At 38.1% G+C, this 19,963-nt stretch overlaps 1 protein-coding gene across 1 annotated transcript; it reads left to right on the forward strand.

The window, feature by feature from the left end:
* The first annotated feature begins 439 nt into the window (after window positions 1-439).
* On the forward strand, window positions 440-748 carry LOC132167549 (secreted RxLR effector protein 161-like). The gene has a single exon (XM_059578560.1). The coding sequence runs from the start codon at window positions 440-442 to the stop codon at window positions 746-748; it is 309 nt and encodes a 102-aa protein (XP_059434543.1).
* The last annotated feature ends 19,215 nt before the right edge of the window (window positions 749-19,963 follow it).

Here is a 19,963-nt window from a genome sequence, read left to right on the forward strand (position 1 = left end):
TATGCTTATTGCAGCTAAGAGTATAGTGGACGTCAACAAACTGAAGGTTTTGTTGAGTAGAGAATTTGACATGAAAGATTTGGGCACAACTAAGAAGATTCTTGGGATGGAGATTCGTAGGGATAGGGATGCAAAGAGATTGTGGCTATCTTAGGCCAGCTATGTGAAGAAGGTGTTTGAGAGGTTTAGCATGGAGAATGCGAAACTGGTGAGTACACCTTTGGCGAATCATTTTCGTTTGTCGACCTCACAGTGTCCAAAGATAGTTGAAGAAACTGAAGATATGTCTAAGGTCCCATATGCTAGTGCAGTGGGGTGTCTGATGTATGCTATGGTATGTACCAGGCCAGATTTGGCTCATGCAGTGAGTGTGGTGAGCAAGTACATGGCAAATCCGGGGAGATAGCATTGGGATGTAGTTAAATAGATTTTTAGATACATGAAAGTTACTATAGACTACGGCATCACTTTTGTAAGACAGAAGAGTGATTTGTCAGTTGTGGGATATGTGGATGAAGATTATGCAGGAGACTTGGATGCCAGGAGATCGACCATGGGCTATGTGTTCACTCTTGTAGGAGGACCCATATGTTGGAAGTCTATGATCCAGTCCACGGTTGCGATGTGCACGACTGAGGCAGAGTACATGGCTATGGCTAAAGCTGCAAAGGAAGCTTTGTGGCTCACAGGGTTAGCCAAGGAGCTAGGTATTCAGCAAGGTGGAGTTTCATTGCATTGTGACAGCTAGAGTGCCATTTACTTGGCAAAGAACTAGGTGTATCATGTGAGAACTAAGCACATTGATGTGAGGTTTCACAAGATCAGGGAATTGGTTGCTATAGGTGAACTGTTACTTGAGAAGATCCACACTTCTAAGAATGCAACGGACATGTTGACGATGCATGTTACTGTAGATAAGTTCAAGCATTGCTTGGACTTCACAAATGTCTCCAGGAGCTAGAGAGGAGAAGAGAGAGGCAGTGGCATTTACAAATCTATCAGTTCTAGGTGAATCCAAATGATTATCTTCGAAGAGGTGAATACTCGCCAAGGTAGAGATTGTTGGAACTGGTGGCTCATATTAATACCAGTGGAAGGCCAAGTAGACAGGAGCGGAGTGAACATCGAGCTAGCAACGTTCACGGAGGAGGGCATTTTGGGGATTTCCTTAATAAGTTTGTACAAGTAGGGTTTAGGGTTTTTCTATATATATGTATGATGTAACCTTAAATCATTAAGAGTAAAAATATAGCTGTCTCTTTGTGGACGTAGGCAAATTGCCGAACCACGTAATTCTGTGTGTTGACTTTCTCTCTCTCTTAATCTCTCAATTCGATTCTATATTGTTCATCGATTATTGTGCATGGTAACAACAATAAATTTCACAATCCTCATGGGAATGATCTCGTATTTGTCCACTATACTATCGTTTTGATCTTGTGCACTTGCGAGTAACATGTAGCGATTATTTGCCTATGAATTTAGGTGGGTAATTGGTACAACAAGTTTTTGGCGCCGTTGCCGAAGATTGTGTTAAATTTTGTTTAAAATTTTTTTTCCTTAAGTTTAGTTCATTTTATTTTTAATTTTTTTTATTTGTTTTTAGTTTCTGCCCTGCAGGTCTGGTTTTGTTCTACTGAGGTGCACTCGAGCGCCCAATCCAAGAGCTCAAGCGCACCAATGCGATCATGTGCACAAGCCTGTGCAATCAAGCACACCTCTGCCAAACAGCAGCACTGAAGCTGCTGTAATTCTGATTTTGTTTAGGTTATGTAGCAGTGCGATTGAGTGCACCAAGCAGTGCGATTGAGTGCACAGCCAGACAGCTACTGAAGCTGCTGAAATTTTTGAGCCTGATTTAATTTTTTTTTTTTCTTTTTCATGCAGGGTCGTCAAAGCAGCATCTTCAAGCCGTTTGTGAGTTTTTAATTCTGTTTTTATTTTTTTCTTTTGTTATTTTCTTTTTACTTTCTTTTTGTTTTTGTAGTCATGGGGGGAGACATTCCAACATCCCATGGACCATGTTCATATTGCTATAATCCTTATCACCATGTTAGAGATTGTCCCTCAACAAGACAATTTTCTAACTATTCTTATGAGCATATGAACACACCGTTCTCTAGACCGGGGAATGACTACTATTTTGCATGGAGCCAACAATCAAATCTCCTGTGGCAAGCTCAAGCTCCTAAAAATCATGCTCCAACTTTGCAAACTGCACCAATAATCATATCCGCAGTTCTACGATCAATGATATCCCCTTAAACTAGCTCCACAACAACAGTATCAGGCTGAGCGACCTCCTCGGAAGAGTTTTGATTTTGAAGAAAAGATGTCAGCTTTTCTCAGCAATATTGAGGCCAATAATCAACTATTGCATTCCATTGGCAAAAAAGAAGCTCCTCTTCCCATCTATTGGCCTCAACAACACCAAGAGGTGCCACCTCGTCCGTCGGTTTCTGACTTTAAAGACAAGATGTTGAATCTTATGAGCTAGTCTAATCAGATGGTAAACTCTCTGCAAGAGATAGAGAACTCTCACTCTAAATCATTTTTTAGGATAGAGGCTCACCTCAAACAAATAGCAGATATCCCCAAAGTAGAAGAAGAAGAGCTTCAAAATCAATCGATGGCCAATTCTAATGGACACTGGATGGAAGATGAGAGTACTTCCTATCATGAGCAAGCTATCATCACACTAAGGAGTAAAGAAGTGGCAGAAAATTGAGAGGAAGAGGGGAAGGAGGAACAAATTAAGGTCCCGCAAGATCTATATCGGGAAAAAGACAAGTGAGCACTGAGGCTTCTTCAACATCAACTCCTATTCCTGAGACACCAAGAGGCAAGTAGAGTAGTCTGTTAGGGCTATTAGATGAGCAAATTGAGGTCATCAAAGTAGAAAAACTCCTTGAGTATTCTCCTCATGTTATTCCAGTTCATGATTCCCTTTTGGATGAGAAACTGTTTGAGAATACTTTGAGTGATCTACCTCGATCTGCAGACATTTGGAATTACCCTTCTATGGGTAAAATTCATTCACTTTGGTACAAGAGAAGAAAAGATCGGTGCTTCAAATTTAAACTAAAAGGTCAGAGAGCACTAAGCGGATCAAGTATGAGGATTCTGTTAGCTTGGCGGATCCCATATATTTTGACTAAATGAGTCAGTTTCAAAGTTTTGAGTGCAAGGCCCATGGCACTCGAGTCCTCTTTCAGGCCAGGGTACATGATCTCCTTCCAAGTTTTATCTTTTCCATTGTTGTTCCATTCTCATTCATTGATTATATGTTTACAACAAAGTGTTGCACTTGACTGCTATTTGGTTGGAGTATCACTTATTTTTTTGGGGACAAGTGTTCTTGCATTCAAGTTTAGGGGTACGCTACGAGCCATACCGATTCCAACCAATTTTCTCATCTCCTGGGTATGATCTTTCCATTTTTTCTGCACATTGAGGACAATGTGGAATTCAAGTTTGGGGGCATGGGAGACACACACACACACACAGTGTCCAAAATTATATTATTTTTGAAAATGCATGTTCATGTTATTCTTGAGATTTTGGTTGATCTAGAAACTGTGATTTGAAATTCATTGCTGAGCTTAAAATGTTGAACACATGATCTGACGGCAAGAATTCTATGCCTTGTTACTTACTTTTGACATTTGAGAATTCACTTGTTTTAATTTTAATTGCCACAAGCACATTAGCACATAGTTTGTGAGGTATGACTTGTGAACCTGATTGTGTATGTTTTCAATATCTTGGGTGAAGCTGAGAGACTTGTTGGATGGATACTTTGGCACAAAAAATAAATAAATAAAAGTTGATCATCATGAGATTTTCACTAAGTAGTTGTTTCTCTTGCCTCATTAAGTAATGAGTGTTTACGCCAAAAGGTGAAAATTTTGATTTGGTTAAAGTCATGGCTAGTTTGGTTTCGTAACCTTTTTGACTTGAGTTAGTAAGTCCTTAGGGGTGTCTTTACACCTAATGCCCTAAAACCATTTGGTTTGGGAGTCATTGGCTTAACACTTGTTACATTGGTCAATTCGAAAGCTTAAGGGAATCAAGCATTGCACAGCCTAACCAAAAAGAAAGAAAAGAAAGTTATCCCTTGATTATTCATTCCGATGGGAATCCTAGTGAACTTTGACGTATTGAGTCATTGCACATTGGAAATAATTTGAAGCCTCATAATTATGTGTTAGTTCACCTTACACTAAATTGAACTTGTGATGCTTCAACCTGTCTTCTGAAAGTTGTTAGACTTTGGAATCCCAATTCATTTTGAAGATGGAGTTCATCCTTTTAGGCTTGCTAATGAATGAAAATCATTGTTCTAAGTGATACTTCAATCTTATGGATGACATGAATTTTGTATAATGTTTGTGGGTAACATTTCTATTAAACCCTCACGAGAATTCACTCATCCTACTAGAGATGCCTAGGGGTTTAAAAGGCTTGTTGCATATGCTAAATGCAATCGTACATCCCACGAAAGAAGGATTTATCTTTTTGTTTTATGTTATTTTTATTTTCAGTTTCGTATTGCTAAGCGACTAGCAATATGTAAGTTTGGGGGTGTGATAAGTGCTGAATGTTACACATTCTAGCCCACTAATTCACATATGTTAAGCTCTTAGTTTTGTTATAGTTTGATGTTTTGTGTTGTTTTTGTGTTTTCTTGCAGTTTTTAGGTTTTTGAAGAAAATGAAGCGTTTTTGGAAAGTTACAAACTGAAGAGACAATTTGGGAGAAAGTTGGAAGTAGTGGGATTGAGCACAAGCACTTAGGCTCGAGCACATCAGTGCTCAAACACAGCAGAGGAAGGATCAAGCACAGGTATGTGCTCGATAGCACATCACTGGGATCAAGCGCACTCGAACGCCTAGCATGCGGCTAGACTCATTTTTCATTTCAGATTGGGTTTTTAGTCTCCTTTTTGGATTAGGAGACTGACCCATGGTTTTCCTAGGGTTTTTAGGGCTACTAGGGTTCTCCTAATCCCTATAAATAGACCTTTAGGCATTGAGAAAAGATAGACAATCTTGGAGAGAAGAATTGGAGGCTCAATCAAGAAATGTTTTCGGTTTCTTCTTCACCCTTTATTTTTAGGGTGATTAACATCCGAAGTATGTGTAACTAATATTTTAGTTAGGGCTCGATTGAAGCCCTAGTCATGTTGTTTTAGGATTTCAATATTGACTCCTTTGCTACTATTATATTTGAGTGCTTAACTTGATTATTTCCTGTTTAATCGAATTCCTCATATGAATGTGCATGACAAACATATGCATGTGTTTGGATTTGTTATTTTAGTCAATTTGGATGACCGAGTCCTGGGCATAATAGAGTGACAAAAGAATCTCCTCACGGATTCTTGGATTAATTAACATGGAAAACCGAGAGTAGATACCATGCCCTAGGCTTCATGTGTTTGTCGATTTCTATAGATTTATGCTTTCATGAAGAACAACTTAATAGATACCATGCTAAATCCTTTGGAAAATAAAACAATTAAAGTAGATATCATGCCTAATTCGTTGCTTATGGAGATCAATAACTTAAGGAGTAGATACCATGCCCTTAGGCTGGCAAGCATTAAGTATATCAGTATAATTGTTAGCATTGGCATATTATTTATCTTAATTGAGTATGGTTAGCGGTGGATGTCAAAAATCTAACCCTCGTTCTTAATATTATTTCTATCTTTTATTACTTTATAATTCAGTTAATTAATTAAGAAATTACTTCTAAGCATAATTTACACAATCCTCATGGGAATGATCTCGTATTTTCCTATTATACTATTGTTTTGATCTTGTTCACTTGCGAGTAAAACTTAGCGATTATTCGCCTATTAATTTAGGTGGGTAATTGTCACAACAGATACCCTTCACCGTTTGTGTACCACGTAAGGCTACCTAAAAAAAGCTTTGTGCTTTCTCACCTACTTGGGATTTTTTGTTTTTGCTATTTTTCAAACAACACCATATACATCACTCAACTGCAAAGAAGTCTACGAAAGGGTTACTAAGGAGATGCTCTGAATGATGGTGGTCACGATGGAGACAAGCCGGGATGCTTGTTGTTCTTACAAGTCTAAAGGTCCTCCAAGGCATGAGTATTGTCTAGTCTGTAACTGTGAATCTTCATATAGTGATTTCCTAGGTTTAGCTGCCCCGAAGTGGTTTTTCCCTTGTGGTGCTCAAGGGTTTTCCACTTCGTCAACAAATCTTGTGTTGTGGTTGTGTGGATGTTCTTTATTGTTGTGTAGGTTTATTTTTAAGGATAGTGTTTTATTTTCCTTATATGAATTGCTTACTTTAAATTCCGTTGTGCATTTTATGTGTTTGATAAATGGCTTAGTTCCATATTTTGTTTATTTGGCAATTTGAGGGTAGAACATGATCCTCATTGTTCTTTCAATTGGTATTAGAGAGGGTTTGCTCGATTTAGATCACGTCTTGAGTGTGTTCGATGACCCCCACTGTTTTGGGATGATCTACCTTTATTCCAAGTGCTCCTTTCATTTTCATTGGAAGTGATTTTGCACTTTGGCAGGTTCGTTTAAGAGTCATGTTTAAGAGGTCCGTTTGTTCATTTTTTATTAGCATGGCTAGAGGTTTTGTTGCATACCTTATAGCATTCAAGCTCATGTTTTGGATATTTTTGTTTTGTTTATTTTTGTGCCCTGTTTTTATGAGTTTTTCTCTTGTTGGTTTTTTAAGTTTTTTTTTTTTTTTTTCTTTTTTTGTTGTGTGTCTTTCTTTGGGAGTACTCTCTCCCTACATCTTGTTGAGCACTTTCTTCGTACACTTATTGTGCTCTTTATGAATCTCTCATTGTTACTAACCTGTGAAGGCTTATGTTCATTCTAAGCCTTGTCATATTTATGCACACTATTTTCACAAGTTTTGAGGGATTTCACATATGCTAGTTTGGGCAAAAACTCTTATGAGTATTTTTTATTTTCCCTATGCAAATTGACCTTGCAAGTCAACCTCAAAACTTAATTGTTCATGGCATCACCTCTTTCAATGACAAGCAAAATATGATCAAAGATCAAATGTTTATCAAAATTGTGATTAAACATATTCTAAAAAATTTTCTTCCCAAATCCTTATAGAAAGAGCCGATGTTATATTCATTGCGGAAAAAGGTGAAACACCCACGGGATTTAATTTGTATAAATTCTCTTCGACAATTAAAGAGGAATGGGTGTATGACGTTTTATTAAAGTTGAGGAAAAATGGTTTGACTTTTGCATAAAGTGTCACCATTTTCCTTATGAGTTGTGATTGCTCCATGCCTACGTGACTTGTGCCCTCTCTTGTGAAATGGTTCACACACTTCACTATGACATGTTTTAGCATGTTCATTTGCATTGATGTTGCTTCATTGTGTCTTCGTGTTTCCAATTACTTGTGAAGCATTCGTTTTATATCATCCTCAATCAGGTTTATACCTTCCCTCTTCCCTCATTGTTGAGTTGTTGTTTGGATTTTATTCCTTCATTGGTTCTTAAACCTTTGTCTTTTGAATATCTCTCACTTTGTTGGGTCTATGCTTCCTTGATTGGCATTTATTGATTGTGTTTTGCATTGGCTTCAAATTCTTGAGTTCTTTAGAGTCTGTTTAGCTTTTACATCTTTGAGAATTTGAGTTTATTTTGGGATTTTAGGTTTTCATGTTGTGGTAATAAATTCTTGAATGTTCTTGCTCTCTCAACATGCTTTTAGCCTATTTTGTCCATTGCTCATTCTATGCTTAGTCTCTAAGCTGTTGTTTGGTTACTCTTGAAGGTATATGTCTATTGCAAATATCTACCTAAATTAATAGGCAAATAATTGTACGTTTTACCCGCAAGTGCACAAGGTCAACATAGTAGTATATGATACAAGTACGGGATCATTCCCACAAGGATTGCTAAATTTTGCTTAAAATAAATTCCTTAAGTAAAACAAAACAAAGATTGATTTTGATTTGATAATAATAAAAGGTAGGGCTTTGATATCCACCACTAATTATGCTTACATAATATATCAATATGCCAATGATTTGATCATGTTATGTATATCTAATTTTTGTCAACCTAAGGGCATGGGTGTATACTCCTTAAACTATAGATTTCCCTAAGCAACGAGTTAGGCATGGGTGCATACTCTAACTCTTTTCTTTCTTAAATGATTTAGCATGGGTGTATACTAAGTTGTTCTTTAAGAAAGCATAATTCTGTGGAAATCGACAAACACATGAGGCCTAAGGCATGGGTGTATACTCCCGGTTCCCCATGTTGATTAGCCCAAGAATTCAGTGTGGATTTCTTTTGTTACTTTTATTAAACCCAAGACTTGGTCATCTAAATTGATTTAACTAACTAGTCCATACCACATACATATGTTGATCAGGCAAACACATATGAGGAATTCATAAAAACAAGAATTAATCAAGTTAAATATAACAACATGATCATCACAAAGGCGCCAATATTGAAATATTAACTAAACATAACTAGGGCTTCAATCTAGCCCTACTAAGTAAATTAGTTACACATGAGTTTGATGTTAAACATCTTCATAAAATAAAAAGAAAATAAAAGAATAAACCTGAAACTTGAACTTGAAGAGCTCCAATTCTTCTCCTTGAAAATTGTCTTTCTATTCTAGAGGTTTAAGGGTCTATTTATAAGCTTTAGGAATACTCTAGAAATCCTAAAAATCGTAGGGTTTGATCCCTAGTTCACACAAAGTTACAAAACCCTAGAAATTACACTTTCCATATCAAGGCTAGCAGCTGGCTTGCTCCTCATGCACGGGTGCGCTTGATCGCAGCCTGTGTGCGATCGATCGCAGGACTACGATCGATCCTGTTGCTTGTGCGCACGAGAACATGCCTTGCGCTTGCCTTAGTCTTCGCCTATAGTGCGCTTGATCGCAGCTCCCCTGCGATCGATCGCACTACCAGAGCCTCCAATTTTCTTCAAAATCGCTCTTTAAGCCCAAAACTTCTGAGATTGTTTCATTTTCTTCCAAGGACCTACAAAAACAAAGAAAACACATAAAAGAACTAAAATGGCAGAAATTAATCAAACCTAAAGGATTAACAAATGTAAGTTAAGGGCAAAAATATAAATATTTTAGCACTTAACACAACCCCAAACTTGCATATTGCTAGTCCCTTGTTGTTCACTATTACCTACCTAACTTAATAGGCAAATAATTGTGTGTTTTACCCGCAAGTGCACAAGGTCAACACAGTAGTATAGTGTACAAATACGGAATCATTCCCTCGAGGATTGCTAAATCTTGCTTAAAATCAATTCCAAAAGTAAACTAAAACAAAGACTGGGTTGAGTTGATAATGATAAAAAGGTAGGGCTTTGATATCCACCACTAATTATATTAAGTTAATATATCAATATGCCAATGTTTTGATCAAGTTATGTCTATCTAATGTTTGTCAACCTAAGGACATAGGTGTATACTCCTTAAGCTATAGATTTCCCTAAGCAACGAGTTAGGCATGGGTGTATACTCTAACTCTTTTCTTTCCTAAAGGATTTAGCATGGTGTATACTAAGTTGTTCTTTAGAAAAGCATATGTTCTATGGAAATCGACAAACACATGAGGCCTAGGACATGGGTGTATACTCCCGGTTCCCCATGTTGATTAACCCAAGAATCTGGTGTGAATATCTTTTGTTACTTATGTTAAACCCAGGACTCGGTTATCCAAATTGATTTAACTAACTAGTCCATACCACATGCATAAGTTGATGAGGCACACACATATGAGTAATTCATGCAAACAGGTATTAATCAAGTTAAATAGGACAACAAGATCATCACAAAGGCGCCAATATTGAAATATTAACAAAACATAACTAGGGCTTCAATCAAGCCCTACTAATTAAATTAGCTAAACATAGAGTTGATGTTTAACATCTTCATAAAAGAAAAGAAAAGAAAAGAAAAGAATAAACCCGAGACTTGAACTTGAAGAGCTCCTATTCTTCTCCTTACAAAGCATGCCTATTATAAAGGCTTAAGGGTCTATTTATAGGCTTTAGAAGTCCTTGACAAAGTAGTAAACCTAGGGATTTCATAGGGTTTCAAAATCTTTTACAATTGGGAGTTGGAAAACCTTAATATGGAAACTATGACAATCTGGCCGCCACTTGATCTGTCTCCTGCGCACGGGTACGATCAATCTCAACCTGTGTGCGCTCGATCGCAGGTCTGCGATCGATCCTTCTTCTGTCCTGTGCTCGATCGCTCCTGGCCTAATTTGTGTTTGATCTTCTTGGGTACTGCGCTCGTGTTGTGCCTAAATACTACCTAAATTAATAGATAATAGTTAGTACGTTTTAACTTGCAAGTGCACAAGATCAAAACAATAGTATAGTGCAGCAAGTACGAGGTCGATCCCACGACGATTGTGATTTTGTTTCGAATTAATTAAAATATCAAATTGTCACAGATTTGATATTAAGAAAAATAAAAAGATATAAAGATAAAGTAAAGGTAAAAAGGTGAAGGTAGAGGTAAAGGTAAAGGTAGGGCTTTGATATCCACCACTAATCATGCTTAGATAATATAACAATATGCCAATGATCCAATCATATTATGAGTACTTAATGTTTGCCAACCTAAGGGCATGGGTGTCTACTCCTTAAGCTATTGATTTCCTTAAGCAACGAATTAGGCATGTGTGTCTACTCTAATTATTTTCTTTCTTAAAGGATTTAGCATGGGTGTCTACTAAGTTGTTCTTTAAGAAAGCATAAATCTAAGGAAATCAACAAACACATGAGGCTTAGGGCATGGGTGTCTACTCCCGGTTTCCCATGTTGATTAACCCTAGAATCCGGCGTGGATATCTTTTGTTACTTATGTTAAACCCAGGACTCGGTGATTTAACTAACTAGTCCATACCACATGCATATAATGGCCTGTCACATTTGAAATCGGAATTAATCAAGTTAAGCAACACAATATGATTATCACAAAGGCGCCAATATTGAAATATTAAATAAACATAATTAGGGCTTCAATCTAGCCCTCCTCAAGAGTTAGTTACACATAATAAAGATAAAAGAAAAGATAAGGGAAAGAAAGAACCGAAAACCGCTCCTAGAAGTAGCCTCCAAATTCCTTTCCCCAAGTTGTGCCTCTTCTAAGGATCCTTGGATGATCTAAATTGTGAGGCTTTAGGGACTATTTATAGAGCTTAGGAGAGTCCTAGAAGCCCTAGTAATCCTAGGAAATTCGGAGTATTAAGTCCAAGTCCAATTAGGATAGAGAAAACCTAAGTCCAAATCGGAATAGGATTCGCCCAGAATTACGGTCCTGTCTTACGGCGTGAGTTTTTCATTGCGGCACCCCGAATTCGGAAAATGCTATTTCACAATGATTTGTAGACCTCTGAGTTAGCTTAATAATGCCACTTGAATCATCTCAATCTGATAATTGAGCTGAAAGTTATTGTCAAAATACCGAGACATGTTTAGAATCCAATTTTTCACCCAATCCGATTTGACTTCATTGTGAGAAATTTCGAATTGATCCTTTCCTCTATTTGATTAAACTTAACCATGATTGGCTATGCTCAACCATATCTTCTAGGTCTTCCAATTTTCCCTTTAAGCTTGTAATTCTTCCAGAAACGCTTTCTTTTCTTCCAAAAGCCTAAAAAACAAAGAAAATACAAAAATGAAGTAAAATGGCCTAATTAACCAAAACCAAAGGATTAAAATATGCAAGTTAAAGGCTGAAAATATGAATATTTTAGCACTTATCAGCTCGATCTCAGGTACCCTGTGATCGATCGTAGTGTCAGAGAGCTCTCAATTTTCCCATCTTCTCTCTTTGAGCCCAAATCATCTATATTTACTTCATTTTCTTCCAAAAGCCTACAAAAGTATGAAAAACACAAAAATGAATTAAAATGACCTAATTAATCAAAACCAAAGGATTAAAACATGCAAGTTAAGGGGTGAAAATATGAATATTTTATCACTTCTCACACCCCCAAACTTACATATTGCTAGTCCCTTAGCAATACAAAACTAAAAACAAGAATGGATAAACACAAAACAACAGATAAATCCACTTTCATGGGATGTACGATTGTATTTAGCATATGTAACAAGTCTTTTAAACCCCTAGGAATTCCCTAGTGGACGAGTGAAGTCTCGTGAGGGTTTTCCAGAAATGTTACCCACAAACATCATGCAAGAGTTCATGTTATTCCAAAAATTAATGCATCACTTCAAGATTATGATTTTCATTCATAAGCAAGCTTCAAAAGATGAACTCCATCTTCACAATGAATTGGAATCTCAAAGTGCAATTACTTACAAAAGACATGCGAAATCATCACAAGTTTGAAATTTGAGTACAGTGAATTGGTACAAAATTATGAGGCTTCCAAATTTTTCCAATATGCAATGTCTCCTTACCTCAGAATTCATTGAAATTCCTATTAGAATGACACAATGGCATATTTCTTTTTCTCTTTTTTTTTTTTTTTTTTTTTGGTCAGTTGTACAATGTTGGTTCCCTTAAGCTTCCTAATTGACCCTTGTAGCGAGTGTTAAGTCAATGACTCTCAAACCAGGTGGTTTTAAGGCATTAGGTGTAGAGACACCCATAAGGACCTACTAACTCGAGTCAAAAAGGCAACCAAACCAACTTACCATGACATTGATCAAATCAACATTTTTCACCATTTGATGTGAACACTCAATGCTTTGAGGCAAGAGGTCCAGTTACTCAATGAAAAGCCATCAATGATCATTTATTTCATACTTTCTCTTCTTTCTTTTTTTTTTTCTTTTTTTTTTCATTACTATATATGCAATAGTGTCATCTAATAAGTCATCCAATTTCATCCAAGATGCAAAAAACACACATATCAGACCTCATGTCATACCTCACAGATTATATGCTAATGTGCTTGTGTGATCAGATCAAACATGTGATTTTTCAACTATCCTCAACAAGTAACCAAACTAACAGACTCACTCATCAGATCATGTGTTCAAAATTTTAAGCTCATTAATGAATTCAAGCCACAATTCTTTTAGATCAACTTAAAATTTTAGAGCAAACATGAACATGCATAATTTTTTTTTTTTTTTTCAAATAAACAAACAACACACAAAACAAATAACATGAAATTGGGACAAAGTGTGTGTGAACATGTGTGCCCAAACCCCCAAGCTTAAATGACACATTGTCCCCAATATGTCTAAGTAAAGGAAAGAATGTACCCGGGAGATGGTCAATATGATTTTGGAAAGCATGGCTCATAGCACACCCCCAAACTTGAAGTGAAGCATACTTGTCCCTGCAAAATAAGAAAACACACAAATAAGTAAAAATGGACAAAAATTAAAACTTAAATAAAAATTGAACTGAAAACACATTAAACAAAATAAAAGGATAGACTATGGGGTGCCTCACATGAGCACTAAGTTTTACGTCTTCAGCCAGACGGTGGTCCCAGCTCATTGCTATCTAGAAGTAGATGCTCCAGATGGTGGTGGCAAACGGCTAAGGATGGACCGCATCAATTCTTCCAAGGCAACTAATCGTTGATCCTTTAGTGCTTTATCTTCCCGAGCCTCCCTTCTTTGATCAGCCAGCCCTCTCCGAAGGCCCACCATCTCTTCACTAAGGGAGCAGTATTGGGCGGCTTGAAAGACGATCGGGGCCTCCTCGTCTTCTGCTGCTATCGGCTTAGCTGCCGGTTCATCTTCTGCCATTGGCTCGGTGATAAGTGTCAAATATTGCATATTTGGACCCCTTTATTTACATTAGTTAATCCTTTAGTTGTGTCGTTATTTAATATTTTGTGTTAGTTTTGTGTTTTTAGTGTTTTGTAGGTCATTGAAGAAAAACTGCAGCTTTAAAGGGAAAAATGCGAAGTTTGGAAGAAAGCATACTTTGAGAAGACCTAGATTGTGTGGTTAAGTCTAACCAAATCCAAGAAAAGGTTAAATCAGATTAAAGTTCAGATTGGATAAGATTTCGGATCGGATTCAAATTCAGATTCTGCACACGTCTTAGTATTTTGACCATAACTCTCCGGTCAAATATCGGATTGAAGTGATTCAAACGGCATTAGAAAGATAGCTCAAAATACTACAATTTGTTGTGAAATAGAATTTTCGTAATTCGGACGGTTTCTATGTCAAAATCACCCCACAATTAAGAGACACAAATCTGGACGAGTCCTATTCCGATTTCAGACTTCTATTTTGACTGGGAGACAGACCTCCGAATTATCTAAGTTTACTTGAGCTTCTAGGACTTCCCTAAGCTTATAAATAGACTTCTTTGCATTCAAGAAAAGATACACAATCCTAGAGAGCAAAATTCTACAGTTTTTCTCTTTTTAGTTTAGGTTTTCTTTAGTTTAGGTTTTATTTTTATGTGGAGCTAAATTCCCAACTAAGGTTGGGGATGAAGCCTCACCGATGAAGAACATCAATACTTTTATGTAAGTTTTTATTATTCTGATTTTATTGGGTTTTATATTTCAATTGTTTTACTTCTAATCAATTGTGTGGAGTAATTCTTGGATATCTCTTGTGATTCAAGGATACATGTGATGATTTGAGATAATTTCATATGATTGATTGCTTGGCTTTTAACTCATAAAAATTGGATAGCCCTTGTGATTTGTTCTACGGATACATCTGGTGTTTCAATTGAATTTTGATTCCTTTTGTGATTTGGTCAATGAATGGATACATGGGATGGTTTTGATTAATTCTTTGAAGCATAGTAAAACATATCTATGATTTAATTTGTGAGAACTTCGGATTAATATTAATGAACATAAAGTATGTTGTTATGATTTGGTGAGTGTGAATTCCCAAACCTTAGTACCTTTATCCTTAGATTTACTTATTTTATTTAGTTTATGTTTATCCTTTAATTTTCAAAACTCAAAAAATCAAAACCCTTTTGGAACTAGATTAGGATTTAATTAGTTTAGATATAAATTGCTCTTTCAAAAATACAATTCTCTGTGGGATCGACCTCGCACTTGCAATCCATTAAACTACAATCGATTCGTGCACTTGCGAGTTAAATAAATTTGCATAACACTCGGCCTCATCAGCTTCTTCACCAGCTTCTGGTGCTGGAGGTGCCCAGGGCATATGGGCACATCTCTTGTTCCATTGGTGAATGCCAAATATGGGAGTAGTAGTGACTGGCCCATCAACTGCGGTGCCCTTGATGCCTTTCTTCCGAAGGATACAAGTGATGAGGTATGGAAAAGGCAACCCCCATGAATGAGTGGACTCCGCTCCCCCAATGTGCACTCCATTCCAAAATTTATGTATTTGGTTCCAAAAGATGTCGGGAATGGTGTACCAAGCATCTTTGTGGAAGGCGTAGAGGGTTTGAAGAAATTGATCACGCCTTTGAGTTTGTGTCCCAAGGGGAAGGCATTGCGGTGTAGTATGGAGTCCACAAACCAAAGCCTTCGAGATAGCTTGGACCAGCTGCCGGCATTATGGTGGGCATCAGCATAGTGTCCTTGGCACATGTCCTCAATGATTTCCACCACATAGTATCAGGGCGGTTGCTCGGCAAGATGTGCAGCTTCTGGAGGATGCTCATTATTGCATTGAAGGGCGGCGGCAATGTCGGCCCTATTCACATCAATAACTTGGCCTTGCACCTTTGAAGAGAGAGCAGCCGAATTGTCACAGTCATGGGAAAGTTTGGCATAGAATTCAATGACCAACTTCCGGTAGGCGGTGGAGGTGACCAGTTTGAATAGCTTCTTGAGTCCCCTTCGCTTAAACTCGGGGACCGCCCATTGAGTCACCTCATGCTTTTGAAAGTCTTCGCGAATGCCGAAGGTAGTCTCAAACAGTAGCTCCCGCTCTTCAAAAGTGGGCAGGGGAGAAATAGCTTAGGCTTGAGACCCCAGGGAAGATGAAGCACGGAATCTAGGCATGTTGAGCTTGATTGGGGACTTTTGTCGAACAGGTGGTGCACACTTCTGATGACCACAGTAGCACAATATAGCAAAAGATGCCCAAAACTCCCTACAAAGACAAGAAAAACCCAACACAGAGGCAATGCGGGAGGATGAACAACCACAGTTGCAAGAAAATAAGAGAGAATTAGAGGTTGGGTGAGTGTTCGGAGATAGGGTGTTAAAGTGAATGATGAAAGGGTTGTGGGTAATGTGGTGGAAAAGTGGTGGAATGGTGGCCGGAGAGGTGACCCGTGTGGTGGTTGTGTGGTGAAAATCGTGAAAAATAGGAGAAAAATGGGAGGAGTAAGAATGTGCTGGAGGTGGGTGTGGGGAGAACTTGTACAGCGCCGGGAGAAAGAGTTGTGGAGCAAGGGGAAAAGTGACCTAAAATAGGTCACGTGCCCTGCTATCCGAGTGCGCTCAATCTCACACCTGATGTGCTCAATCGCATTCGGCCAGAGGTGTGTGTGTGTGGGTGATGTGCGCTCGATCGCACCCGTGGGTGATGTGCGCTCGATCGCACCTAAGGTGCGTTCGATCGCACTAACAGAAAGTGTCAAGCCAACCTTCGGTTACTGCGCTCGATCACATACTTGTTGCGATCGATCATAGTAACAAAATGTCAAAAAAAAACAAAACAAAAGAAAGATACAATAAAGGTCAATAATGAAAACGAAACACAAAGGATAATTGAGACATATGTAAAGTAAAGAAAGTAATATGAAGAAAACAAGAGGGGAAAATGTTACTGCCTTCAGTGGCCTCAGTGCCACTGTTTTGAGTAGATGCGCTTGAGGTTCTGGACAGCTCAAACGCGTCTACTTGTGACTGTAATGTTTCTAGTGTGAAGAGCTACACTTGAGCTCTTCAGAATTTGGCTTAAGTGCCCTTGTAGGAGCAGGACCTCTAAGAACTGTGGCTGCCTTCAGCTGCTGGTGTTAGGTATTGTTTGAGCTGGAAATTCTCCCTACTTCTTCTCACTCAGCTCCTTTGCCATCTAACCCATTTGTACATCCAGACTTTGAATGGCTTGATCAGTCTTCGTATTGAATTGTTTTTGATCAGCCATGAATTGCTATTGTGAAGTCACCAGGTTGTGTATCATATTCTCCAGTTGGTTCATCTTCGACTCTTGAGTTGGTTGGCTTGCTTGTTGGGGCCCTTGAGTTATTACTCTAAGAGAAATTTGGATGGTTGCGCCATCTTGGATTGTAAGAATTGGAGTATGGATTGTTCTTGTGGGGGTAATTGTTTTGTCCCACAAAATTCACCTCTTCTTGTTCTGCAAATAGAGATAAAGGACACTTCTCAGTGGTGTGATCTAAATAGGAACAAATAGCACATACCTGGATTGGTGTGTCCTGTTGCAGAGGTGAGATTTTCTGAGCATTCTTGGCCTTGACAATCATGTCCAACTTCTTTTCTACAGCAGCCAACTGATTGGTTCATCCCCCACTGAGGTTTACTTCAAACATGCCCTTGCTTTTGATTCCTCTCCTTCCTCTTGAACAGATTTGCTGTGAATGCTCACTTAATGTTTCAAAAAGTTCCACAGCTTCCTCACTACTCTTCTCCATAAGTGTTCCTCCATAAGCTGAATCAACCATCCCTTTGTTACTATCATCTAATCCTTCATAGAAAATTTGTACCTGCTCATCTTGAGGCATGTTGTGATGTGGGCACTTTAGAAGCAAGAAATTGAAGTGATCCCAGGCCTCAAAGAACAAATCTCCGTCTCGTTGTTGGAACATTTGAAGTTCCCTTTTAAGTTGTTTTGTCTTCTGGGCTGGGAAAAACCTCTTTAGAAACTTGGTGGTTAATTCTTCCCAAGTATGGATAGAATCTGCAGGCAAGGAATTGTACCACAGTTTAGCATTATCTTTCAAAGAGAAAGGGAAGAGGAGTAACTTGAGTCTCTCTGGAGTTATGCCTTGGACATGCTGCAACTTGCATAAATCAAAGAATTCTTTAAGATGCAAGTTGGGATCCTCAGTAGCTATGCCTCTGAATTGAGTCAATGCATTAAGGATTTGAGGAGAGATATAATAGCTGCCATCCACCTCTGGTTGATATGCTACGCATGAGGGTTGATGGAGGTTTGCTGGAACGTATGCCTGCTTCATTGGTCTCCTCACCCGTGGTGGATTTGCCTCTAATGGTCTTGGTCCAATTGGATTCTCTTGCAAGTCTTCCATATCAATTTCTTCTTCTTTTTATTTGTCTCTAGGTCAGTGTCGAATTGTCCGCTCAATTTCATGATCGAGTGGAATAATGGTTGAGGCTTGAGATCGACGACCTTGCATCAACTAAATTACTTCTTCAGTTAGGTAGCTTCAGTGCTGCTGGTCCGAAGGTTCCCTGGAACTACTCTCAATCGCAGGTTGGTGCGTTCGATCGCAGTGCGCTCGATCGCACTTGGATGACGATTGATCGCAATCACAGAATGACAATCCGCAACCTGAAACAGAAAACAGAAAAAATTTAGAATCAATAGAAAATATTTTTGACAAAAACAAAATTGAAAATTGAAAATTAAAATAACACAACTAAAGGAAAATAATTTTAAACAAAATTCGCCGCAATCCCCGGCAACGGCGCCAAAAACTTGTTGTTCACAATTACCTACCTAAATTAATAGGCAAATAATTGTGTGTTTTACCCGCAAGTGCACGAGGTCAACACAGTAGTATAGTGTGCAAATACGAAATTATTCCCACGAGGATTGCTGGATCTTGCTTAAAATCAATTCCAAAAGTAAACTAAAACAAAGATTAGGTTGAGTTGATAATGATAATGATAAAAAGGTAGGGATTTGATATCCACCACTAATTATATTAAGCTAATATATCAATATGCCAATGTTTTGATCAATTATCTAATGTTTGTCAACCTAAGGGCATGCGTGTATACTCCTTAAGCTATATATTTCCCTAAGCAACGAGTTAAGCATGGGTGTATACTCTAACTCTTTTCTTTCGAAAGGATTTAGCATGGTATATACTAAGTTGTTCTTTAGAAAAGCATATGTTCTATGGAAATCGACAAACACATGAGGCCTAGGGCATGGGTGTATACTCTCGGTTCCCCATGTTGATTAACCCAAGAATCCGGTGTGGATATCTTTTGTTACTTATGTTAAACCCAGGACTCGGTCATCCAAATTGATTTAACTAACTAGTTCATACCACATGCATATGTTGATCAGGCACACACATATGAAGAATTCATGGAAGTAGGTATTAATCAAGTTAAATAGCATAACAAGATCATCACAAGGCCCCAATATTGAAATATTAACAAAACATAACTAGGGCTTCAATCAAGCCCTACTAATTAAATTAGCTACACATAAAATTGTTGTTAAAAATCTTCATAAAGAAAAGAAAAGAAAGGAAAAGAATAAACCCAAGACTTGAACTTGAAGAGCTCCTATTCTTCTCCTTACAAAGCATATCTATTCTAGAGGCATATGGGTCTATTTATAGGCTTTAGAAGTCCTTGACAAAGTAGTAAACCTAGGGATTTCGTAGGGTTTCGAAACCTATTACAATTGGGAGTTGGAAAACCCTAATATGGAAAGAATGACAATCTGGCCGCCACTTGATATGTCTCCTGTGCACGGGTGCGATCGATCGCAACCCGTGTGGGCTCGATCGCAAGTCTGTGAACGATTGATCCTCTTCTGTCGTGCACTCGATCGCTCATGGCCTGCTTTGTGCTGCGTCTTTCTGGTACTGCGCTCAATCGCAGGTACCCTGTGATTGATCGCAGTGCCAGGGGGCTCCCATCTTGCCCTTCTTCTCTCTTTGAGCCCAAATTTTCTAGATTTACTTCATTTTCTTCCAAATGCCTACTAAAGTATGGAAAACACAAAAATGAATTAAAATGACCTAATTAACTAAAACCAAAGGATTAAAACATGCAAGTTAAGGGCTGAAAATATGAATATTTT

This window comes from Corylus avellana, chromosome ca1, assembly GCF_901000735.1.
Source record: "Corylus avellana chromosome ca1, CavTom2PMs-1.0".
Taxonomy (NCBI): Eukaryota; Viridiplantae; Streptophyta; class Magnoliopsida; order Fagales; family Betulaceae; genus Corylus; species Corylus avellana.